This window comes from Branchiostoma lanceolatum, chromosome 14 (genome assembly GCF_035083965.1).
Source record: "Branchiostoma lanceolatum isolate klBraLanc5 chromosome 14, klBraLanc5.hap2, whole genome shotgun sequence".
Taxonomy (NCBI): domain Eukaryota; kingdom Metazoa; phylum Chordata; class Leptocardii; order Amphioxiformes; family Branchiostomatidae; genus Branchiostoma; species Branchiostoma lanceolatum.
In genome coordinates, this window is record NC_089735.1 from 11,717,874 (window position 1) to 11,745,144 (window position 27,271).

At 41.0% G+C, this 27,271-nt stretch overlaps 1 protein-coding gene across 1 annotated transcript; it reads left to right on the forward strand.

The window, feature by feature from the left end:
• Nucleotides 1-531: 531 nt before the first annotated feature.
• Nucleotides 532-25,811, forward strand: LOC136448563 (piwi-like protein 1). The gene is made up of 23 exons (XM_066448176.1): nt 532-667; nt 3,280-3,456; nt 4,241-4,349; nt 6,640-6,807; nt 7,251-7,407; nt 7,655-7,762; nt 8,349-8,469; nt 8,833-8,957; nt 10,998-11,078; nt 12,941-13,054; nt 14,284-14,475; nt 14,982-15,063; nt 15,708-15,794; nt 16,229-16,369; nt 16,927-17,040; nt 17,520-17,708; nt 18,366-18,461; nt 20,477-20,593; nt 21,031-21,119; nt 21,682-21,863; nt 22,316-22,434; nt 22,794-22,969; nt 23,684-25,811. Exons 2-23 carry the CDS (start codon nt 3,304-3,306, stop codon nt 23,838-23,840), a joined length of 2,877 nt encoding a protein of 958 aa, XP_066304273.1. The 5' UTR covers nt 532-667; nt 3,280-3,303; the 3' UTR covers nt 23,841-25,811.
• Nucleotides 25,812-27,271: the final 1,460 nt, after the last annotated feature.

Here is a 27,271-nt window from a genome sequence, read left to right on the forward strand (position 1 = left end):
GGGGTGTAAAATCTAATCCGATTCTTGCTGATTTGTGAAGGAAAACTTCCAGTAAAAGCCACGAAAGTCGTGTCAATTAATCAAATTGAAACAAGTACAACATTTCTGAAGCCACTGTTGACGCTTATGTCAGTTTTTAATTTTGAATTGTAAAATAGAAAGCGTAGCCTGTAGAAAAAAAATTTCAAAGTCTCAGCAATACGATTTTCCATAGAGCTACCTATCATTTGTCAGTACAGTAAATTGTCCCCTAGTCAAATGTGTGAATACAGCCCAAATGCACAGGTAACAGTTACCATATCAATTAAAATTACGATATTTTCTGATATCCCGTTTTTCTGACAAACATCTTAATCTAGTGTAGGGTAGAGGCTTGAGTACACAAAACTCGACAATGTTTAAAAAATACGTTAGAATTTGCACTAAATTTAGATTTTGCACCTGAATTATACATCACTACATCTGCTTGGAATCCTAATTCCCGGAACATGTCGGGAATTGTCGGAATTACCCGAACAGAAGCATTCGCCATTTCTCGGAAACTCGAAGCTGACGTCATCACGGGAGTCCTGAAGTTTGGGAAACTGGAGAGAGTTGTTTACTCTTCGAGTCTTCCATCCACGGCGGCAAACATCTGTTGGTTTCTGGTGATGCTTTGTTGAGTTAGGTAAGCCAATGGATGAGCGGATATGTATAGAATGTAGGCAAAGTTTATGGACGTACGTTTAACAAAAGATTCTTTCTTTGCGATCCGCTATAGCTTGTCCTTGCATGTCCTCAAGATGGCATTTCGGAATTTCTAACAAAATGGTGGAAACACATGTGTTTTCTTCAAAACTGCAAAGTGTCTTGTTGAGTTTAGGGAGTTGTTGTGCAGATATAACGATAGCTTCTACTCTGTAAAATGATAGAAATGTCTCGTTGGTAGGTTAGAACCTGTCCACGAGGTTTTGACGGTTGGATGAAGTTCGATAATGTATGAAACTTGACACCATGTGTGGCCTGGGGAAGGAGAACCACTTGGAAGAAGAAAGTCACGCCTGTTCAAGCAGTGTGTTTCTAGTTCACCAATCAAGCCTTGAGACATCTCTTTCTTTTTCATCCAATAATGTGTCGTTGATTCTCATCCTTGCATCCCCTTTGTGTTATTTTAGAAACGAGCTTCCATAATTTTGTGTAAATTATTTATTTTCAGCCACAAATCAAAACCATGTTCTTTCCGTAAAGTTTACTTTTCCTGTACATAAAGCTAGATTTTTTGTAACCTCAAGTTGGCAATCTTGAACTAATAGCCTTTTATCAATATTCATAGCTGTGAATACAAAACTTTATGGAACATTGTTGCCTGATGGACAGATGTTTTGAATTTCCTGCCTACAGGGGTCCCCTTTGTTACTAAACTGTCAAGTTGTGAAAGGAAGATCCCCAAAAACAGATATCAATTTCCTGTGTAACAGTGTGGTTCAAGCGCCACTTACTGACCAGTCTAAGGCCCAATTTATACAGAGTTTTTTTCAGATATCTAAAAATCCGCCGACATCTGAGCCTTAGATATCTAGACGCATTTATACACACCGACAGGAAGTACCGCAGGACTCACGCAGCGCGCTGATTGCACTCGTGACCCTATTTAACTTTTTGCGCGCGTTTCAAAATGGCGGGAGAACCGCCTGTGTTTTTCGTCATGATGAATATGGTATTCTTTCTTTATCTGACTCGCGTGTGGCTAAACACGAGGCAGCAAGCAAGGGTTGAGCGTAAGAGGCGTTTGAGGTACCGGGGAAAACGACAGCGACCGGTCAGAATCAACGCTGCGTTCCTACTCGCTGCCCTTGTCGTGGCGGAGGGGGGAGGGCCGATCCACCGAACGATCTGGCATCACGAAAGAAGTCCGTCGTCCGTTTGGGAACAAATGGTCGTTGATGCTAAGAAGTTTTCCCGCTTTATCGCCCGCCAAATATGCAAACTAGCGTGAACCCCGACCTCCAGATGTCTACTACGCGACACATTCTGTTTAGACGTCCGGCTGGAGCGGTCGGGGACTACCGCTGAGTTGTCGGGCGAATGCTTCAGAGTGGTCGGCTGAAATTTTCCCGACATCTAAAAAAACCCTCATTAAGACCATAAAATTCCTGTTTAGACACAGAAAAAAGCTGTCGCCTGGCAGATATCTGCAGTCCAGATATCTAGACAAGCTGTGTGTAAATTGGCCCTAAGACCCCTTTCACACTCAAAAAGTTTAATCGTGATTGAAGTATGATCGCGATTGAATTGATCCGATCGCGATTGAACGCAAAAAACTTTTGCATTCACACTGCTTTTCGCCAATTGGATTAAAAAAAGCCGTGATCCGATCACGATTGAAGCACGATTGAAGCACGCTGCGTTTCACAGAAGTATACTATGTGACGCTCGTTTGAGGTCATAGGTTGAGGTCAAAGGTTCGGCATCTCCTCGCAACAAAATGGCGGGAGTCCACCAACTTTTTATAATTTTGTATCTCTGGAGAATGATCTGTAGCCGTGGAAGGGAACGCAGTCGGTGGGCTATGATCGCGTGAAGGCCTGGCGTGAATGACAATTTCACAAAGGCTTTTGTATATTGGGCTTATTGGCCTAGCTGTATACGTAGTACAGGTAATGAACGCGGCAAGAGCTGTAGACAGGACAATCTGGGTGAGAAATCCCCGGCGATTGCGATGGAATCAATCTTAGTTCACACTCGATATTTGATTGGATTAGAGTGGATTGATCCTCTCCAAACTATACCTCCGGGAGGTGGATCCAAACAATCTGATCCAGGGAAAATCAATCGCGATCGGATCAATTCTGTCGCGATAATACGTTTAGTCCGATTAAACTTTTTGAGTGTGAACGGGGTCTAAGAGATAAGAAATTATGAAAATCCAGAAAGGTTTGTCAGAATGCAGGGATTTGAAATTTTTTGACACTAATGCCGGTGTAGTAATGGTTTCTATTTTGATAGTCTAGACATTCACTTTTTTCTTACCCAACTTGTTTTTTTTTTCTCTTACGTAAGTCTGTAGAGGCTGTCATCCATAAGTACTTAATGTGGCCTTATTCATGGATAAATGAATGAATTGTCAATTCAACATTATTTTGTGAATATGTATGTTGAAGTGGTTACTAGTATTCACTTGAAGTGCAGGGCATTCGATATATCAGGTTCTGTATCTATATAGCCAGTATAACCGCCCTTTGGTGTAACATACCAGCTTCGCGGTACTTGGTACTAGGTTTAATTTTTTCCTTCCTTTAGGTTTACATCGAGTAGTTTGTAGAGATGTCACAGCCTCCCGTTAACGGAGCCGGTCGCGGTGGCCGCGGGGCCCTTCTCCTCAAGGCTCTCCAGGGTACGGTACGGCGGCCAGGGGAGGGCCTACCTGAGTCTGGGGTTGCCCAGCCTCCACAGCAGGGGCAACCTACTTCATCGCAGGTGAGGGTAATGTACTAGTAGAAGGCAAGACACGCGTATGGCCCCAAGTCTGTCTCATTTCAAGAGACTTTTCCAATAACTGAATTAACTAAATGAACAGACTTTCATTTTGATCTGTGTTTTTGTATGTGTATCCATTTATATGTAAGAAGATTTGTCCATTGATTTCTTACTTAGGACTATATGTTTAGACTATATGGATTTTTAGGACTTCAATCATGTAATCTTTGTCTTCGTTATTTTTTGTCTGACCCTTGCCTCTTCCCTCACGACCTCAATGAGAAGGGGCCAGCCGGCTGATTTGAGTTTTTCATGAGTAAATAAAGGCTCAAACAAACAAACAAACAAACAAAAAACGAAATAAAACAAATGCTTTTGCAAAAAGCTGCCAGTTTCGCCTCATGAACATCGTTATTTACAGGTGGTTGGTTGAGGAGTATATTATAATGGGATGTGATGTGTATTCTTAATCCGTCACCCTTGCCCTTAATCCGTTAACATAAACTTTAATCCCACAGGATAACCCTTAATTTGTCACCCTTGCCCTTAATCCGTTACGAAAGCCTTTAATCCCCTCAGCATTGCCCTTGATATGTCACCATAGCCCTTAATCCGTTTTTGGAAACTTAAGAAGGCATCAAAAGAAAGCATTTTTCAATTGTATTACTATTAGTCCTTGTGACAGATGTAGACTTATCATTATTACTTGGACTCCAAGGGTTTTCTAAATGTTCTTAAACTTAAGTCAACCAAATGAATCTTTGTACTTGTTATCCTAATACAGGCAGCTGGGGTAGGGGCAGAGGCTTCTCCTGTTCGTGCACAGCCATCACCCAGCACCATGGGGAGGGGGGCTATACTGGCAAGTCTGTACCAGCAGACAGCCAAAGCAGGTAAGCAGGCTTTTCTGTTCTTATACTGTAAGACTTTTATGTTATTGTAAATAATAATTTCTGTGGACAAAAGGCTGTGTGCCATCTGATCAAGGTGAGCACAATGCCATGTGCTTGTTACAAAGATGTCTGTGTTACAACACTTACTCTCATCTCCCAAATAAACGTACCGGTACGTTTATTTTTTTTAGCCTCAAAATCCACCCAGTACGTTCTTATTTTGGACAGTACGTTTATTGTTTTTTTGAAAATTCATTGGGACTTTGCTTACCAGAGATCCCCAATATAACGAAAGTTTAGTTTTTTCCCCATATTTCCCTGATAATTTTGCTCCTAAATTGCTACATTTAGACCAAATGACGTCGATTTCCCCGCCGCTACAAATTATGACCCGGCATCTTTGTGAAATTCTGGCGGTACTAACACATCGTAACTGATCTTGCTACAAATTAAACGTTGTTATTAGGAGAAAATAAGACGGCACACTGAAGTTTTGAAATGTATTTTTCATATACACAACTTTGACAGTCTCTATTTACATCGTGAATCATAGCACGCTGATCAGAAAACAAATTACATGAATATGCCAGCAGCGCACCGTCTGTTTCAAGTACGCATGTAACTTGTAAGATTACTCACGTGAGATCAAGGAGCCAAAACTTAGAAAATTTTAAATCACCACGTAAAAATTGTGTCTTAGTATTAACAACTGTATAATCACTTTCAAAATATACCAAAAGGTTTCAATCCTACCACAAACATGAACATTTAGTCCTTCGAAAATCGCCACAGTAAAGACGCACGGCAGTGAGTCCGTGGGAAAGCTTCTCTTGCATGGAAGAGCTCACCTCGACGAAGGGGACACTTTTTTTTTTGATCTACAAATAAAACTCCTTTGCCTTAGTCCAAACTGTACAGACTTTCAACAAAAAGAATATTGTGTAATAAAGTCTATACACAATTAAATTGCAATCTAGTCACGGTTATTATCACATAAAAAATGCTTTTAAAAAGATCGCTCCCCTACAGAGAGAATGCCAGGGCTTTCCAAGAAGTTTGCGTGTAGCTTCTGTTAGCCGCCCCTTACTGTCTGGGAGGGCTTGTTCTGACGCCGCTCCGTCTAGCTCAGGCTTTGATGTGTAACATGAGAACCCTGTGGTTTTTGGCAACATTGTACAAGTTTGTGGTTTCTGTATCTAAACAACAAATTTGTTGACAATTTAGTCTCTCAAAATGAAAGTTTTCTTTTCTACATAAAAGGGTAATTTTTGGATTTGAAATTATTTGGATTGCAACGACACAACCAAGGACAATATATGGTAATGTCCTTAACATTATTTATGAAAAGCATACAATTTATAAATCATTTTCTACATGCAATGCATAATACGATAAATGGCAAGTTGAGATATAAAAAAATAACATCATATACATGTCATAGTTCGTCCTGTCTATATGGTTTTTACAAATAAGCAATTCTTTTACTGAGCATATATTCAGGATATTGTAATTTTCTGTTCAAGTTCTAAATGCTGATACATTTGTGTGAAAAAAGAGTAGACTCTGAAGGTGTTGCCCATCCAAGTGAACTTGAGAAGTTCGGCGACTAATCTTTCCACAAATGTGGTAACATCTGAATAGATAAATCAGTCATAACTGAATAAAAAGAACCTACCTGCTTTAGGACAGAAGTAGCATGGACACAGTTTACGTGTCAATTTGGTCATTTTCCGGGGGGTATGTTTATTCCGGGGGGTACGTTTATTAGATTTTGAAGATTTGTCCGGGGGGTATGTTTATTCCGGGGGGTATGTTTATTTGGGAGATGAGAGTAGGGCATTGTGCTCACCTTGACTTGATTTCGTGGGGTTGTGTGGCGTAATGGCAGGGTTTTCGGCCCAGAACCCAGCGGTCCCGGGTTCAAATCCCCTGACGTCACCGATCTTGTGCCCTTGGGAAAAAGGCACTTAACACGACTTTCCTCACTCCACAAGTGTAAAAACGGGTATATTATGTCTGTGTGTCACGACACCAGCAATAGCTGCCTGTGTCTCACATGTTTTGCACTGTTGCAATTCTAAGAAAATCAAATCAAATATGCACAATTTAGCAATGCCATGCATCCTCTCAAGTTGAAACGTAGCAAAGCAGTATGGGTAAGGTAGCAAAGTCTTTCATCTTTGCATCGTTTGACCTTGACAGGGAAGACAATGAGGCATCCACTTTTACCCCTTTCACCCATCCTTACATCATACATCATACATAAAGCTTACTGAACATCTGCCGGTAGGTGCCTCCCCCAGCCCCCCTGCACCCTCCTCCCCACAAGCCCCAGGGCCTTATGGGAAGCCCCAGTCACCAGTACGAGGAAGAGGCATCATGGGACTGCAAGACATCCCAGGTCTACCCATGTACGGGCGTGGCATTGCACAGCTAGGCATGCAGAAACAAGACACAGGTTGGTTTTCTTATGATTTGGTATGATCTTAGAGTCCAACGTACCCACATATCATCTCACTTGCATACATCCTTCTTTGTGAGACCTCGAAATGAGCAACTTTCTATGGTACTGCAGCGAAACTTCCGCTTTTGAAATCCCTTGTTCTGAACATGGTATGGTCATGATTTTTTAGTGGAAGATAGCTTTTGGGAGGGAGAGTAAGTTGTGTAGGTTTGGGTCCCCTAGCAGCTTTTTTTAGAACTGCAGGAGCTGATTTTTTTGAGACTTTCATACTTTGAACAACTTGTGTTACATGTGTAGAGAAGGTGATCAACTGATATAGTTTATGCAAATGAGGTCCTGATTTGCATGTGGGCTAAAAACAAAACACAGAGACCACTGTCGCCATGGCAGCGTCTTTTTACGTTGCCCATCTTGTTATATTTGTTACCCTTTTGTAGAAGCTGCAGTAAGACCCAAGGAGAGAGTGTCTCCGCCTGTGCCATCTCCACCTCAGGCCAGACAACCCAGCCCGTCCTCACCAACTGAACAACGGGCCTCGCCAGAAGCACTCACACAACCGATGTCCAAGGTCACTTTGGAGGAGAAAAAGGAGCGGTAAGCAGTTCGAGCTCTTCTATTCACATTGCACAATACAAATTGTATTTTCCTCTCGCAGTGTAATTGTTATTGCTATTTGGTGGAAGAAAGTCATGTTAAAACTGGCAACAAGTCAGTATATAAACACCGACAAAATCCAGACGCTATACTGCTCATTGAATCAATACATGGTTTGAGATATTTTAGCCATAGTACGTAACTGTTTTTTCATTGTCACATTTTCACAATTGTTTTCCTTCTGCAGCAATATCCCCCCTCCAGGCACAATGGGGCAGCCTGTGAGAGTGGCATGTAACTACATTCCGGTAAAGAGTAGGCTGAGTGGGCTATACCAGTATGCTGTCAGCTTCAGGTAGGTAGTGTCAGCTTCTTCAGGATAGTTAGTTGTATCAGAGGGCAATGTGAAGTTTTCCCAACTGAGGCTAGCAGAAACCTGCCAAACCTAGATTTTATTTTGTGTCGACCGCTGGCAAGGAACATTAAGTTTTTGACCTGACATCTGTGTGACGAAATTCAAAACAGAGTTACTGTATTTCACAATTAAACAGTTGATGTAAGAAATGTTTAGTAAACATTGTACCATTTTGTTCAGTCTATCAATTTACTTGTGCCTGTACAATTTATTTCTGTACAATTACAATACCAGTGTCCTAATGCATTTTAGTGATCCATGGTATTTGTTGGATATCACTTTGGCCAAAATTTAAAAAGGAGAAATCATTATCAGGAACACAACATCAGTTTTCCTTGGCCTTATCTTAACTTTGTATTTATCTTGATAACTTTGTTTGATGGAGTGTATTGTAAAATACTGTATAACAATATGAGTACTCGCTTGCAATAGAAATGGTGAAAGAAGCTTTCCCTTATTTCCCAGAAGATGAAATAGATAAACAATCATTGATAGATTGAACTTTTATTTGTTCTATTACCGTTAGCCCTCAGATCGACTCCCGTAACATGCGTTATGGCATGTTATACGACCACAAAGACGTCATCGGTGAAGTCAAGGCCTTCGATGGCGCCATCCTGTACCTACCCAAAAAGCTGCCACAATCAGTATGTTACTGCCAAGCTTACCTTTATATACATACAACTGTTGTATAGCATATCTTTGATTTTTAAGAAGAACTAAAGCCAAATACGTTGATGAAGGTTAGACATCCAGGTAGTAAGATGTGCCAAAAATAGTTAATCAACTGGATGAAATTTGTAAATTTTCAAGATTTTATCCAGTTGCTTGAGTAACTATTTTTGGCGTAACTATAGCCAAAACTACTTTTTAAGTTACAAATATCTCTAGTTTTGTTTTGTATACTTGATATGTAGATGGTTGAGATGGCTGTGGAGGTGGTTTCGAAATGTACAACTTGTCACCAAAGAGTTGTCCTACTGTACTCAGAGCTTATTGGTATGTTCCAGGTCACAATTGTAGAGTCCACAAGGAAAACAGACGGCGCCCTGATCAAGATACGCATCAGTCTAACCAAGGAGCTAGCTCCAGACGACAGACAGTGTCTCACTGTCTACAATATCATCTTCAAGAAGTGAGGACAGGATTTTTTTTCTTTACGTCTCAAAGGTTGAGAGCAGGTGTTTTTCTGGAACAATCCTTTACATGCCTTTTAACAGTAAACGGGGAACTAAGATTTTCTTCCTAACACTATTAACTTGCTGTGTTACTGATAGACTTATTATTATTATCAAGCTGTACATTGTCTTTATTCTCTATGTCTATATAGTTTTAACCCTCATCCTGCTAATGTAGTTATTTGGCACGAATCCTGTTTTTGCGACGCCTCAGTGGTGAACCAAATGGTATAGTATTGTGTGCAGTTTGCAAATATTCTAGGAATTGCACAGGAATGTGTTCATAGGAATTTAAGACCATAACTCAAGAATGCCTGGATGGATTGTCTTCATATTAGGTAGGTGGGTAGGTCTTTGTGAGACCTCGAAATGATTGGATTTTTGGGCCCCCCAGCAACTTTCTATGGTACTGCAGGGGACCTTTCGCTTTTGAAATCTTGTGTTCTGAACATGCTATGGTCATGATGCAGGGCTCGAAATTCATCTTTGGGAATAGGTGCACTGGTGCACCCAACTCAAAAAATTGGGTGCACAGAAAGAATTTTGGGTGCACCAGATAAAATAAAGTTGAATGTTCTTCTGAACATAATTACAAAGTTTAACGCTGCTGCCTTTCTTAAGAACTTCAATCTGTAATTCTATAGCTAACTTTAAAATTTCAAACAAATAATATATTAAATAAAGTACAGCAAAAAGTTATCATGCTGCTTTTTATACAGTAGATTCCGCATATCTGTATAGCCCATTTGTCAGCGCAAATTATACGACTCCCCGAACTATACGACTATCCGAACTAGCGATATTGACGTCCCGAAGGAGGGGAGGGGGGGGGGCGAATTGGATTTTGGGCAAGACACACAATTACACCAACGATATCGCAACTTTATTTTGCAAAATTTTAATCAAAGTACAATCCGACCTTTTCGTCGATCTTAACGTCACCGTATTGGATTAAATACGCGATCCATTTTGTTCAGATAAGCCCGAACTGCGTGGGAAACTCCTGCCAAATAAAAAACTCCCGCCGCATGTTGATCACGTGAAATCTTACAGTCAACCAATCAGAGCACAGGTTTTTATGACGTAAACCAATCAGCGCGTAGAAAAATGCATATCAATGAGTAAACAAAGATGGCCGCCCAGCGTCACCAGACCTTCGTCGCTTTATTTTTTTCTGAAATCGCGACGTAAAATACGATTCATCTACGCTACATAAGCAGGATTTTCACGGGGAAAGAATGTAAGGAATAGGTTCTCCGTCGAATACGGCCACAAATAACTGTAAATCGCGGCAAAATACAGCGTAGAGGCTCAAATGCTCCGACAAAAATCGTGTTTTTCTTTTCGTATTTTTGTTCACTTTCGTCGCTTGAGTCTTGAAAAACAGGTTTTTAATGAGATCACCGTATGTCAAAGGCACCGATATCGATTGTTTGCAAGCATGACAATAGCGAGTAACAAAAGAATGTGATTGTTGAACGGTAGACGGCGTCCCCACTCCCGAAACAACAATTCAAATCCAAAATTTAGCCTATAGTTGTGGGTCATTTTACGATAAAATCGGACAAGATTCTATACAATACCCCGAACTTTACGATTATGGGCTATACAGATATGCATTGTTTTTACAATTGAGTGAATGGTAAATGGTTTGGTGTTTTGGAATTCTATACAGAAAGACGAAATATACAGAAAAAAGGTATACAAATAATTGGCATATACTGTACTTACATTTCAAGAATATTCTGTATACTTGTGTACAATAGTACCTTAACCCTATAGGCTACAAAAATATATAGGTGCACCAGTGCACCCACAGTCAAAAATTAGGTGCACAGCTCCAATTTTGGGTGCACTGGGTGCACATGCACCCACTATTTCGAGCCCTGTGATGTTTTAGTCGTAGATAGATCTTATTGTTATAGGGTTAGGCAGCAGGGAGAAGATTAAGAATCAAAGCTTCTACTATACCCCTTATGATTGTTGATCTCTTGCAGTGTTATGCGAGCGCTGGAGTTGAAGCGTGTAGGCAGGAACTACTACGATCCCCTCCACCCCATCGCCATCACACAGCACAAGTAAGGCAGCTTTCCTGTTTAGATATTCCGCTAGTGATGAACTCAATGTCTTATTTATTTCATTTATTGGTGCGCCTGTGAAAGACATACAGCCAAGGCTGCCGAACAAGCCCCGTAGCTATATAGTTCATCAGAATGGTGTTTACTATAAATCTTGAAATGTTCTCGGTTTTGTTTCGACAGTGATCTCTCCATTGCAAGATCATGACATCGCCAATATTTGTTCCAAATGTATTACTGTGAACACAACACACTGAGCAAAAGCCCTTCTGCAAAATTTAGTCCTAGGCAAAATAAATTTACAGTATTTGTAACAAGTTTCCTTCCGATAGAACAAAGGTACAGTCAAACCTGCCCAAGGCGACCACCCGGCGGACCGAGCAAAAACGGTCGCGATGGACAGGTGGTCGCCATGAAGAGGATTCCACTCACATGTTTCCAGGTCGAGGTTTTCAAATACAGTACGTAAATGATGAAAAAATTATGTGAATTTAGACAGCATGACCCTCACCAGGTTCAATTCTCATTGACAGAAAGATCCTACAAAAATTACATTTTCCGTTATCGATGTAATAATTGTATACCGCTACATCGTGTACAAATTTTCGTCATAATTTTGACTACAAAACGATGGTTGCCTCGATGATCTCGCAGCGCCCTCCCGCATTCACACGTTACATTGAATAGTACACACACACACACACGCACATCATCGAAGTTTTAAGGCCTAAGACAGATCCCTAGAAAACGCCTGCTGGTCCCAGCCTTTTTTGGGTCGCCGACCGCTGGATGAAAGGGTCAAAAAGTTTTCGATCTGACAACTAAAGATGAAAACGGAACGCGTTAACGGTGTGATTTCGTCGCGCCGCGCCGCGAAGCTCGGCCACCGCATCGAAGGGTAAGTCAGTGCAGCAGAACGCATAGCGTCCAATAAAAGTTTGTGAGATTCATGGAAATAAAAAGAAAATAAGAATTTCGATTTTCACCAATAACTAGAGTATTCGTAAATGTTCATACACAAAATCATCGTGTTTTACAAAGGTCAGCGGTACGCCAAATCCGGGCCGCCCGAAATCCAAGATGGCGTCGGGACCAAGGAACAACATTTCTCGCCTGATGTTTTGCCCGCCGCGACGTCATTTTTCGGCGGAATTTAGCAAGATACAGACACATTTTTGTTGAAAATACAAGAAATAGATAGTAATTTCTGTGAAATCTGACTTTTTGACGCCATGCACTACGTATACGTTTTGAAAGTTGAGTTTAAACGGAATTGAGTTCACGTTAAACTATAAGATTACGATAGGCACAACAACATCACAAACATTTGTCTTTACAATGTTTATAGGGGGAACGTTTTATTAAAACACTTCATGGAGGAATCGGTGGTATAACATTGCTATTCCATCTATTTTTGATCTTATTTTTGTCCTTTAAAGTCTTGAAAACATTTCCGTGAAATCCAACAGCAAAATGATCTGATGTCACCACACGCTTGAAAATTAGGCGACCGCCATGGGCAGGGATTGTGCTCTGTGCGGTCCCAATTCGTGGCGGTCGCGGTCGCGTTGGACGGGTGGTCGCCTTGGGCAGGCAGCTTAATGCTTGTGCCTATGGGGAAAATTTTCGGGACCGAGAAAAAGCGGTCGCCATGGCCAGGTGGTCGCGTTGAAAAGGTGGTCGCCTAGGCAGGTTTGACTGTATAGTTACTATAAAGTATGCCAAGACTGCTCTGTATCTTGATTGATGTTTGATTGGGTGTTGTCAGGATTTGATATGATTGGTTGGTTGATAATCAAGTCATAGAATGGAGGTGTGGCCAGGATATGCTTTGATGTGATTGATTGGTTTATGTGTTATAGAATGGAGGTGTGGCCAGGGTACATAACTGCTATTCAGGCCTATGATGGTGGACTGATGTTGAATACAGACATCAGCCACAAGGTGCTGAGGACAGAGACAGTGCTGGACATGATGTAAGTTTTCATCTTTATATTTCTTTTTGTGTTTCATCATTCATAAACTATCCTCTATGAATTATACACACACTAACTTTTGCTACTTTTTTGATGTCCATACCTTAGTAAAAAAAGTTGGGCATGCTCTTTCCATGTGATTTGTACAATTAAAGAAATGATAGCTCAACATGCATTTTTCTCTCTGTATAAAAGAGAAAAATGCATGTTGAGCTATCATTTCTTTAATTGTACAAATCACATGAAAAGTTGGGCATGCTCTTTCCATGTGATTTGTACAATTAAAGAAATGATAGCTCAACATGCATTTTTCTCTCTGTATAAAAGAGAAAAATGCATGTTGAGCTATCATTTCTTTAATTGTACAAATCACATGAAAAGTTGGGCATGCTCTTTCCATGTGATTTGTACAATTAAAGAAATGATAGCTCAACATGCATTTTTCTGTCTGTATAAAAGGTATGTGCATTCACACCCACTGTATAAAGTGCTACTACAAGAATGGAGAAAGGGAGTACAATCTATATCTTTAACCGGTGAGCTCTGGAACTTCAAACCTGCTTATCACTCAACATGTATCCTTGTTGTGACCATTGTCAATTTGGTTTCCCATTGAATTGTATGCTAGGCTGGACTGAGGTACTGTCAATGCAGAAATGTTTGCGGTGGTTTTATGTTCGCAGTTTTCGCAATGAACTCTAAAGCACAAACTTAAAACCACTGCGAAACTTTTTGCCCACCATTGACTGTAGCGCTACTATTGTTTCAAACGCGATCTTGAAACCGCCGCGAACACTCCATTTTCTCCCTACCGTGGGATAAAAACCATGCAAACTTGTGCACCCAACCAATAAAATTAGGTGCACAGAAACAATTTTGGGTGCACCACAAAATAAAGTTGAATGTCAGCAAGACATAATTACAACGTTTAACAATTTTAAGAACTTCAATCTGTAATTCTGTAGCTAACTTCAAAATTTCAAAACAAGTAATACTGTAACATCAAATAAAGTACAACTGTTTCAAAAGGTTATAATCAAGAATATTCTGTATACTTAGTGTACAAGAGTACCTTTTCCCTATAGCCTACAAAAATATCTAGCTGTTTTGGTGCACCCACAGTCAGAAATTAGGTGCACAGCTCCAACTTTGGGTGCACACAGGTGCACATGCACCCACTATTTCGAGCCCTGCATTTACAGTAATGCCTCGCTGACTTCTGTCCACAGGCAGAGCATCTACCAGCGGTCGGCAGGGCGCGGGTTCCAGGAGCAGTGCACCAAGCAGCTGGTGGGGGAGGTGGTGCTGACTCGCTACAACAACAAGACCTACCGTATAGATGACATCGCCTGGGACAAGAACCCCACCAACTGTTTCACCTTCCATACAGGGGAACAGGTCTCATTCATAGACTACTACAAGTAAGAATGGTGCACTGTTAAATGATTTGGACACTGTTTTAACCTTCTCCCTGTTGCCTAACCCCATAACAAATACAGAGTTGGTGCAAAAAATCTAAATTATGAGTAATAGGAAACCCACCAACTTCCCAACATTTCATACAGGGCAGCAGATCTCTTTCGTTGAGTATTTCAAGTAAGATTAATGTACTGTAAAGCCTTTTATTTCATAAAAACTAGCACAAACTGTATTCTGAAAACCACCATCTGCTTCACATTTGGTATGGAAAATCAGGTCTCATTTGTTGAATATATAATTAAGAGTTGTAGCTACTGTAGTTAGATAGTATCTGGTATTTGATTATACCACTGCTGGGGTCCCTGATGCTAGTGGGTATAGTTGGCACATTTCAAGGTGGCTCTGTACAGCTCAATCTGTAAAACCCAAATTTCATTTTCCTCCACCTATTCCCCTCAGCCATCTCTTTTTTGTAAGTCACCTTCACATCATCTTCCTCTCTCCCCAGGAAAGCCTATAACATAAACATAGCGGATGACAGTCAGCCGCTTATCATCAATCGTCCCAAGAAGAGAGCGACAGATGCAGATGTATGTAACTTCTAGAATTATGTCATTTGATTAATATTCCAATGACTTTTTTGCAAAATTTAGTTCATCTGGTTATTTTCAACATTTGCATTATTTTGAATTCCTCTCCTAACCCATACCTACATACTAGGGTGGATACCTGTTTGCTGGACCTGATTCGAACCTGTATAACATCCAAGAACCGAGTCCAAAAAACGTGAACAAATTACAAAAATATACCTTACTATTTAGACATCTTATTAGGTAATTTGGCCCAAAAAGTTTAGATAATGTGACCTGATTGCCTGAATCAAACTAGATTAGTCTAAATTCATTTTCTGTTGGTTCAAGTTCATTCAAGTTCAAGTTCATTCAGATATCAATATCAGTTTGTCTTGAAACATGAAACTTTTATTGTGGTCCGTGTCAGTCTTAATTCACTATGCTTAGTATTGGTCTAATAAAACGAAACAATTTGTCAACTAGACTCTTCATGTCCAGGTTCAGGTCCGGACCTGAACCTGCGGAGCTGAACCTGAACCTAGGGACCTAAACCTGTACTTGGACCTGATTAAGCCAAACCGATATCCACCCCTACTACATACTGTATGTTTTTAGTAGATAGACGATACTTGGATGATAAACTTTGTTGTGTTTTTCCCCAGCCTAATGAAGTCCTGTGCCTGATCCCTGAGCTGTGCTGGCTGACTGGGCTAACGGACAACATGAGACAGGATTTCAGAGTCATGAAGGTACAACAGTTACTGGGTATCCAGAACAAGTCACGAGGAATGAAGACAGTTACTCAAATGAAGTTTGCAATGTTTAATTTTGTGCGTAACTGTGTGTATCCTCATGGTACAAGTGGTAACACAATAGGTCCTTGTGCGAAGGTTATATCCCAGGGTCGGTCTTAGCTTGGTCATGCATTGGTTTGGATGGTGATGTGAAACTGGTGGTCCTTTGTATTGAGGAGCTTCTTACATAAGTCTCAGGCGTCAAACCTCTGCACGTAAAAGAATCAACACACTTATTGAGGAGGAGTTACCTGGTGTGCTTGGCTAGATACACAACCCGTAACAAAGCCACATTGCACTACTACAATCTAATTAAAAAAGCATTGTGCTTTACTAGTGCTTTACCCCAGTTGAGGGCGACTGCTTTACCTTTTCCTTTGTACCCACAGGACATTGCCGTGCACACCCGTGTGACCCCCATGCAGCGTGACATGGCCATGAGAAAGTTCGTGAAGAACGTAGAGTCAAATCCGAGTGCCAAGTCGGAGATGGCCAAGTGGGGCCTGTATCTGGACACTGACCTCCTTAGGGTAAGTCCGTGCAGCATTCTAGATCATTCCAGAAGTCTAGAAGCTTCTGCCTTAAGCCACTGTCACACATGCAGGGCCTTCCCTCGACTTTGCTCACGTCCAAACTGCAACCAAAGTCGGCTATGTGTTAGGAGTAGCATGGAAATGATGGAACCCATCCTGTTCTAGCTGCAGTTTGCTCCTCTTATTGCATACAAGTAGAATATGATATTCCTGACTTTGGTTTTTCAAAATTTATAGTTAGCTGGCACAGACAACTTTAAAGACCAGTAGGCAACCTCACTGACCAACTCCCGACTACAGATCACATTGCCAACGACTAACTCCCAACCATGGTCTGGAGAAGGTCAGGAAGCCATGGTCGGCTATGTGTGACAGGCTTAACCCCAACCATGGTCTGGAGAAGGTTGTGAGGCCATGGTCACCTATGTGTGACACGCTTAAACCCAATTATTTCCTCCTCTCAATAGTTGGCTGGTACATGAACCTTTCTATTTGTTAGAATCTAACAATGATATGCTATGGAAATGTGATGACTGTTCTTTTGCTTTGTCCAGACGGACGCTCGCCAGCTGCCTTTAGAGAAGATCATACTGCAGAAGCGCAGTTTCCAGTCTAACATGGAGGCAGACTTTGGTCGTGAGGTGTGCAGGGAACCTGTGCTGGTGCCTGTGAGTATGGCAGAGTCTGTCTTCAGCCTCAGGGTTGTCTTGGGGTCTCTGTAGATTTGTTGTGATTCCTTAGATCCACATTTTGGTTGCATAATGTTGAAGGACTGTGGAATCTGTTGTTCACTCAATGGTAGTCTGAGGAAGGCAATTGTTAGAAAAACATTTGCTTACCTAGCAGGCTCTATGGGTGGACCATTTTTGGCTTATCATGTGTGTTTTTTATGATTGTGTATCAGTTCTGATTATACCTGGTTTCTTGTAAACTGCCTCCATACAAGAAATCGGGTACAATGAAAACTGATATGCACTTAGGAAAAAGCACATATTAGCCCCTTCAAAGTAACCCTTTGAGTCTGCCAAGAAGGCTAGAAAAATGCTGTTACAAAGTGTTGAACTAGGAAGACATTTGCATTGTTTGACTCTGTAGTGGCCATTTTAAGAAGAGTTTATTTCATACCTTGTTGTGCTCATTCTCCCAGGTTGACCTGAAGTGTTGGATGGTGTTGTTCTTTGCGAGGGACGAGAACAAAGCGAACGACTTCATCACCATGATGAAGAAGGTGTGCCCCGCCCTGGGGATCCGCGTCAACAACCCGCAGCAGTTCCGGCTGGAGAACGACAGAACAGAGACTTACCTGCGCATCATCCGGGAGAACCTGCAGCCACAGGTCTGTGGTCTTCTCTAGATAATACTGTAAATGCATTTAAGTTCGCATGGGTTTTATTTCATGGTAGGGAGGAAATGGAGTGTTCGCGGTGGTTTTAAGTTCGCGTTTGAAACAATAGTAGCGCTACAGTCATCGGTGGGCAAAAGTTTCGCGGTGATTTTAAGTTCGCGCTAAAAGTTCACCGCGAAAACCGCGAACATAAAACCACCGCAAACATTTCTGCATTTACAGTGGTCTGTTGTCAACCATGCATTTGGATCAACATTGTAGGATAGAAATGGCTGGTGTGTTATTCCAGGGGGCAGTTGTATCAGCTTTACACTGTAGATGAAAATACAGAACGAGATAGATAAGAGAGTTTCAAAATTAGTATTCCAAGGCTAGTATCATTCAACTTTTGATTGAGTTGCAGTGTTCGAAATTCCATGTAAGGGTCTTCTGTTGGCTCTCATTGCTGATTTGCAATCAACTCCTAATTTTGCGGGACTCTACCCGTTCTAACATACGCACCCTGACCTTGCCATCTGTCAGGAACGGCTAATTGCGACATGAAAAGTTCAAAAGTGTAGTATGCAATTGGAAGCTATACAGTTTTTGTGATGACCTAAAGTGTGGAGTACCTATAACACTTGGTAATGTGAATATTTATCCCTGCAGGTCCAGATGGTGGTCTGTATTTTCCCCACACCTCGAGATGACCGCTACAGTGCTATCAAGAAGCTGTGCTGTGTGGACTCCCCTGTGCCCTCCCAGGTATGCAAGCATCTTTAATTTCTTAGCCATATACTGGAAATGTATTTTGCGGGGAGAAAATGGAGTGTTTGCTGTGGTTTTAAGTTCGCAGTGAAGAGATCACCACAAAAACTGCGAACATAAAACCAACACGAACATTTCTGCATTTACAGTATTTCTTCACAATTGCATGGCCTTGGATTTCAACTTCAACCTTGAATTTTTCGGCTGTTTTTCTTGTGTCATTTGTGGCATGTTTCATATGGTTTTCCCCAAGAACATTTTTCTCAGGAATGTAGTGTGGATAATATTTGTTCACAATGTAACGTTGGGTAACCTAAATTCGGGATTTTTCCGATAATGGTTGACTGAAATCAATCTAGCAGAACAATAAACCATCCTTTTTTTCTATAATTCTGTCAGTATCATGTACTATCTTTGCACTAATCATATATATGGTAGATTTTGTCTCTTGTCGTGCTGACACCATAATATTTCAACTTGAAACTACCGTCCGCCGCACGCACAATGACAGTGTTGTCGGACAGGGGGGCACATTAATTCGGGAGAGAAGATTCGTCTTGAATATCTTACCGCTAATCACATTTTATACAGCAGCTATTCGTTCCATCCTTGGCTTGAGGAGAGTGCTATGGATATAGACGTGTCCAAGTAAAAAAAATACACGAAAAAACGGCCGTACCGCACACATCAGGCCAGTTCGGGAACAACCCGTGTGTTGAGTCGGTAGAACTTCACTCAAAGTCGGCCCATCGTCATCATCGGGCAACGTGTAACGTTACATTATTCATGGTAAGTTAGCTGGATGCCGTAGCAATGGTAATACTACTATGTCCATGTGTTCCTTGTTGTGTTAGGAGCAAACTTTGAGGAAAATATCTTCCTCAGTCCACTATCACACGCAGCATTTAGACAAAAAAGTGTTCCTCACAAACCTTTGCCGTCTGCTTGACAACAGGATTCTGGTTAACAATATGGCGGCGGGAAAATACACGTGCCATAGGTTGTAGCAACAGAGAGGAGTTTTGATGATTGATCACACTTAGAGTCCAGTTGTAGGTTAGCAAAAGAGATTCTAATTAGTTGTCTTGTAAATAATTGTGTTTAGCAGGCAGGAGATGTGACATTTGTCTTATAAACCAGCGAACAACCGTGCAGTGTGAGTCTCCCACGAAGCCCCCAGACTCTGTCAATAAGGGACGGAGAGGTTTTGACGTCGCCAACTTCTAATGCATGGTTATCGAAGCTTTTCAGACAGTGTTCTGAATGCGTTAGTCTGTCAAGTTTGCATTTCTAGCGGTATTACTGATGTTGCATCTAGCACATATCCCTAAATACCCCGTTTTCGAAAAATCCCGACTTTAAGTACCCCACGAATTTAGGTTACCCAACGTTAACTGTACCTAGCCTTGGATTTCCAAGTCCAAACAGGTTTTTAGAAATATGTGTCGTTTGTGACATGTTTTTTATATGGTTTTCTCCAATAACAAAAACACTTCATTTTCTCAGGAATGTATATATCTAAATAATATTTCAGGAATCTCCCCAGAAATATAGAGCAGGATGGCGTGGAGGATGCCAAGCACAAGATACGTGTCGCAAGAGGCAGATCTTGAGGGGTGGCGCACACCCCTCCCTAGGAGCTGTTGCATTTTGTCTTTTCCAGACACAACTAGAACTAATTTTTTGCAACTTCAGCTTGTTGCCTACACTTTATAAATCCTCAACTTTTGAGCAAAATTAACGGCTTAGCTAGGGAAATATTGGAAGTCCCCCTAACCCTAACTTTGAAAATCAATAGGATGGAGCTGGGGTTAGAACAGGATGCAGGAGCGCCACTGTTCCGTTCTTTAGAGAGATCCCTGTATAATTTGTTCACAATATAACTATACCTAGCCTTAGATTTCATGTACGAACAGTGTTCTAGAAATACTGTCAATGTTGCTTGTGCTTTGGGTTGACCGTAATATGTTATAGAAGTATCAAAGGAATCTTAAAAGAAACGTTTTCCCCAGGTTATCAATGCCAAGACGATCGGTTCCCAGCAGAAACTTCGGAGTGTGACCCAGAAGATAGCTCTTCAGATCAACGCCAAGCTGGGTGGGGAGCTCTGGGCACTGGAGATCCCACTGGTCAGGCTTTCCCTTTGCTTTTGATTATCATTTTAAACATTACCCTACTATTAGGTAAACTTGTTTGCTCTCAAAGTGTGTACTGGTTAAAAGTTAAGTCAGGAAGGGGAAGGCTACATTGTAAGTGTCAGTGTTTAACTTTTCTTGTGAAGTAGTTTCGATTGCCTAAACTGGAATGAATACAACACAAAAGTGGACACAGTCTTTGAGTGAAACTGTGAACTGTTCTAAAGGTCTTTTGTGCCAATGGTTTACTGGAGCTATCAGTACTTGTGGACTTGCTTGATGTTACTTTTTATTTGCTTACTTTAATCTTTTCTCTCGTCAGTAGTTTCTCCCCATTCCAGCTCAAATGGTGTGTAAAATCAGAGACAACCAGATATAACCAGGAACAATACATTTTTTTCGGTTTTCGATATGTGGAATTTTTCTTTCAGAAAAACATCATGGTAGTTGGTATTGATGTCTACCATGAGATAAAGAAGGGAGTGAGATCTGTCGGAGGCTTTGTTGCAAGCACGAACCGGTAAGTCCTGGCTAGCTTGTTAGGAGGTCACAGTACATCATATTTGATGGTTTATTGGTTCGAAATTACCCATGCAATGGCAGCCAATGCTGAATTGCTGCAGGGTTTACAATCACATAATACACAATAATACACATGATACATATTTGCACACTTGCACTTTATGAAACTGTCATAAGGGTCTGGTGGCTGCCATTCGGCGCCAGCAGGTGACCTCAATACGACCTTCCCCAACCGAAGTCAGGTACCCATTCACACCTTGGTGGAGTGAGGGAAGTCGTGTAAAGTGCCTTTCCCAAGGGCACAACATCGGGGCATACCGGTGGTTTCTAACCCAGGACCTCTCGGTTATGGGCGAAACGCCCTACCGATTGCGCCATACGATGCCACAGGATGATCGTTCCTATAGTCATATTTTCTTCATACTGCTAAACGTTTTATTTTTTTACTTGTTGTATTTGTTTTGTTTCCCATAACCTGTGAACAGGCATAAGACACTACAAAAGTGTAAGACCCAAACCGTAGTAGAAAGTGCTTGTACATAACGTTATCTTTTCCATAGGAACCTTACCCGGTGGTACTCCCGAACATGCTTCCAGATGCCGGGGCAGGAGTTGATTGACGGGCTCAAGTTGTGCCTGACGTCAGCCCTCAAGAAGTACCACGAGGTCAACCACTCCTTGCCAGACCGTATCTTCATCTTCAGGGATGGTGTTGGCGATGGGCAGCTCAATACCGTTGCTGGTATGTTGAATTTGTATGAATCAAGCCCCTTTCATACATAGCCAACCACAGCCTCACAACCTTTTCCAGACCATGGTAGGGAGCCAGCCATGAGTAAGGTCATCTGTGGTTGGGAGTTGGTAGTTGAGGTTGCCTTATAGGGAGCAAAGGTTGTGGGAAGGTCATGAAGATGGCTTTAGGGTGTAGGGGCTTAAAGGTTCTGGGCTATTTAGTCTATGTAATAATTGTTTTGAAACAGCAGAGGTTTGTTGACTTCACCATGTTGACTTCACTCTGCATTGAAGTTTGGAAACAGTACATCAAATGTTTTACTCCAAAGAAAATCCATCTCATGTTTTAGGCAGAAATTTTAAGTTGAAAGTCCATAGTAGAAAGAAAGTTACCTTGGTTTGTGATTTTCACCACTGTAAGTTGTTAGTGATGGTTTGATTGTTGTTTATTTTCCCCACTAGGGTATGAAGTTGAACAGATGCGAGAATGTGCGGCATACTTCGGTGGGCAGGACTACAACCCAAAGCTGGCAGTTGTCATCGTCCAGAAGCGAATCAACACGCGCATCTTCGCAGAATATGTGAGTAGTATAATGTCTCGAACCCATTTTAGCAAGATTTCATGTTCACTTTTTACTAATTTCTAGATGTACATTTAGATGTCAGAAACATTAAGAAACCTTTGCGAATTGCTTTTCCAGAATTTAGTTTATAGTTCACCGTAGAATTTGGGTTCCTTTATTTTATGTTATGTATTAAGTTTTTAGGTTAAAGCTAAATAAAATTGCCAGTGTATCTGTTCCCAAACATAATTTTCAACCTCTCTTGTACCTGCTATAAAATTCCTGGAAATGCATGACTTTTCATTGTTCTTAAAATTCATATATGAACAAGATCAATATTGGTATTCTAACTGATTCTTCTCATGGTTCCAAATCAGCACCGCGGTCAGCTGGAGAACCCACGACCTGGGACGATCCTGGATCACACTGTGACTCGGCGGGAGTGGTACGACTTCTTCTTGGTGAGCCAGCACGTGCGCCAGGGCACGGTCAGCCCCACGCACTACATCGTGGTGGCCGACGACACTGGCCTCAAACCCGACCACATGCAGAGGTGAGGGTCGTTCCTTTGCATATATGTTAACTTCATGGAAGGGTAACATTGTTTTTACTCCTTTTCTTCCACTTGACCATGAGCATTTTTCATCTGTCTCTGCGATTTCTGTCCCCTCTTTTAGTCCTCTCTCATGGTGAGTTACTGTAAATGCAGAAATGTTTGCGTTGGTTTTACGTTCGCGGTTTTCGCGGCGACCGTTTCACTGTGAACATAAAATCACCGCAAACATTTTTGTTCAATACTGTAGCAGTATGTGACTATAGAACTGCCGCGAAATTAAACCCACCGCGAACACTCCATTTTCATCTTGCATGTTATGCATTTACAGTAACCTCCCTCTATTTTTTTACATTCCCTGGTCCATCCCCAGTTTCTCCCAGTTCTATTGTGATCTTTTTTGCCAGAAGCCTTCTGTTGTTTGTGTGTGACCAATGTCTCTCCATGCTTCTTTTCCAGGAGTGTGAATATTCAGAATGGATATATAAATTACACATTTGTTTTCTTACTTCTTTATGTTATCATATCTGTATTCCCTTGCAATTAGCCTTCGGGTATGACTATGAGTTTCATTATTCTGCCATTTGGTGTAATAATCAATGTCTTGATGAATAAAACAACTCTTTTTACACAACCAAGAGATTTATTCCACCGACGTTTCGGTGACCATCTGTCACCTTCTTCACCATCAATGTCTTGATGTTTTTTCCCCAGACTGTCCTACAAGTTGACTCACCTGTACTACAACTGGCCCGGTACGGTGCGAGTCCCTGCCCCCTGTCAGTATGCACACAAGCTGGCCTACCTGGTGGGGCAGTCAATCCACAAGGACCCCAGTCTAGAACTGGCTGACAGGCTCTTCTTCCTGTAGGGTCTTCTAGCAGTTCACAAGAAGGATGCCTACTTCATCTAAAGCTCACTGTTTACAAGAAGGATGCTTACTTCATCTAAGGCTCACTGTTTACAAGAAGGATGCCTACTTCATCTAACGCTCACTGTTTACAAGAAGGATGCTTACTATGTCAAATGCTTACAGTTCACAAAAGAATGCTTACTTCTTCTACAGTCCACACTGTCTGGTATTGAGGGACATGTATCTCTGATTGACCTCCGTTTGAATCTGTATTTGTCCGCCGGTATAACCAGCTATGAAGAGCTACTTCAAGAGTTGATATGTATCTTATTACACACGCCCAGGGACAGAAGTCATAGGTCACATAGAAGCTATTGTTTAGTTTTGTAAGTTTGTTTCTTTTTAGAAAACAAGCACAACTGTCATCTTACTGCTAAGAGTGTTACAGAGTTGTGCAGTATATACATTCCCTGTGCTTTACTGGATCCATCAAAAGCCAATGTTTTTTTACTACCAAAACTTACAAAATGATGCTTGACATCAGACATGCCATGCCAATACTAAGAGAGAGAAAGCATTTGACTGTTGTGTCCCCAAGAATCAAAATGGCAGCTGATTCCAAATTTTTTACCTTTTTTTTTAGTAAGTTAAGGATTTGGTTGTTTTGAAAGCCAGTTGGCTTTTTATTTGTTATTGTTATTGTTCTTTCGGGTTTCATGGACGTTAAGAAGCCATAATCATGACGACAGACTACCCCAACAAATTGGAAGTAACCATGATACAACAGATTTACATTGGTAGCTATGTCAACAGATGTAGCCATGGCAACTAGATAAAAAAAACATAAGTACAACAGAACACAAGTTGCCACGGAGACAACTCAAAAGTAGTTTTGACATTGTTTGATACCCAGTCAAGAGAAACTAGCCACAAAGTACAGAATTCCTATGATAGTGGGGCATTCATTGTTTGCTCAGGAAATAGTTTTGTTTACCTTTTTTATCTTCGTTGTGATGCTCATTTTTACTTCTGAACTCTTTGATTTTAAAGTTTTCTCAATATTTTACTGTAGTTAAAGTAAGGACTATGTTGAAGTTATTTGAAAAAAGTGTCAGTACTTTAAGTGATAAGTGTGAATAATGGTTAAAGTTTCATTTACCACCAGCTGGTTGTGCTGGAAATTTATCTTTCCATTTTTGTACCTTTGTTATGTTGTATTGTGAAGGTAGTGTGGCTGTTATTATGTTAAGGACGCCATACCTTTGTTTCCCGGTTGTTACAAAGTCATAAACAGACTCTGATGATTTTTAGTATGCAAGAAGGCCATGGAAGAAGTACAGTGTATTAATTTAAGTTATCAGGCATCAAACTTTTGCAGTACTGTAAAAACCAAGAGTTTGCTGTATCTTTGAGTTTGCAGTTGAGGAGAGCCACACCTCCAGCACGTTAAAGAACTCACCACACTTATCGAAAAGAGATGGGTCCTTTTTTACGGTGTGAGTGGATCAAAACCTTTCGTTCTAATTGGGACCGAAGGTGATGCGGAATACACCGTGTTGTATTTCATGTATGTCATACCCACCCGAGAAAACACACATTTCAATGCCAAATGCGCCAGAAGTTGAGGGAGTTTTGTGCTCTCGAACAAAACTGTAAAAACATTGATCTAACCTCTGAATCCTGTATTCGAATTTTCGACGGCGGCGCAACCGGCGCGCTAAAAATGCATTCTTAATATTCTATGGAAGTCTGGTGATACAACTTAGAACCCCGCGTGAAACGGAAAATTATCACACGGTCCGGAACACCCGTATGAAACGTTTTTGTGGCCCAGGTATGACATGAAAATCTTTATCGATAAGTGTGTTGGGTTTTTAATGTGCAGAGGCTTATCATTCTACCTTCATAGTGATACTTTTGCACCTCCATAAGCTACCTCTATCATTCTGGTTCCCATCAAGACCAAATAAAAGAATCATATGGACTCCACATTGTGTCAGCTTGTTAATAATGAAACACAACTAGGATCATCTTCACTTGAATGGGGTTTATTAATATGATACAACATGAACAAAAAGGTTATCCACCACTTCTGTCTCAACCAGAATAAAATATTGCAGCATTTGTAGTTTTGTAGGAGTGGCCTAAGACAAAACGATGGGGGTGGAGGCGGTGGCTAACCTGTCAAATAGCCCTGCAAGTAGGTGTATCCCAAGTCCATGTTTATGTCAACATACAATGTGACAGGATACCTACATGTAGATATGAATTATACAGAAATTCTGTAATTCTCCATTAAGATTTCAGAGCGGTATTTCAGAGCAGTTTATATCTATTTCAGAAAAACAAAAAATTTCTACGCTCAGAGGAAAATTCTTCCATCCAAACCTAAGACGTGACTGAAATGGCTGACATCTTGTGTCGTTGCTTTCTTGTCATAGACAAGCCCTTTGAGTAAGGCACTCCTCTGTAAATGTTTCAAGGTATATGCGCAGGACTAATATGGAATGTTATGTGTGCAAGGTTTGATAAATTGGTAGTTTGGAATTCTTTACTTGGGACTGCTTTCACAAACGAGATTCTGTCCATGCAGCACTTGAAATGTTCAGCAAAACCTGTTACATAATCAAAAGGCATTTTACTGTTACAGAATACTGTTAAGCCTAGGGCTGTTTCCAGGACCTGTCCCAGGACAAATTTGCTTGTGGGGACCATCCAAGGCCTGTGAAAAAAGTGTGATGGATAATGTCATCTTTGGCCTTTGGCCCTTGCCCCCATCCCCCAATATTATGGGACGGACAAATATTTAAAGTTGGAGACAGCCTTTGTTAAACCATGCGAGTTTAACTGAATTTACATAAAAACAAGATGTGACCACCCCGTCTAGATTAATCAAAATAGCTGAATTTACCCCTTCATTCAATGATGCATCTAGATCTACTGCAAACAAAAATACCAATATTTTAGGGAAATATGATATTTAGAACTAAATCATTAAATAATAAGCGTACTAAAAAATAGCTTTCCTGACCACAACTTTTACAACATTTTCCATTCCATATGGGCTCATCTGGTAGATAATATATAATTAGATAATTTGCATAAACTGAGCAACTGCAAATTAGCATAATACTGGTAACAGACCTGATCTACCATTGATTTTTAAGCACAATAATACATGTCAATCGGGGGGGGGGGGAGATAATAAATATGTAAGCATGACTGGCAGACCATTTGAAATACAGTATCTGGACACTACCAGAATTGTATTATTATGTGTCCATATAACCCCAAGTGGACAATCTCAAAATGTTTTGAATGATTAAGAACAGCCAACTGTGAAACATTGTTGATCAGCTGCAGTGAGAACATACATGTATACCAGATGAATCCTAGTGATCAGCAAAGGCAACACCTGTTCACATCTAGTTCATTCAACTGAAACCTAA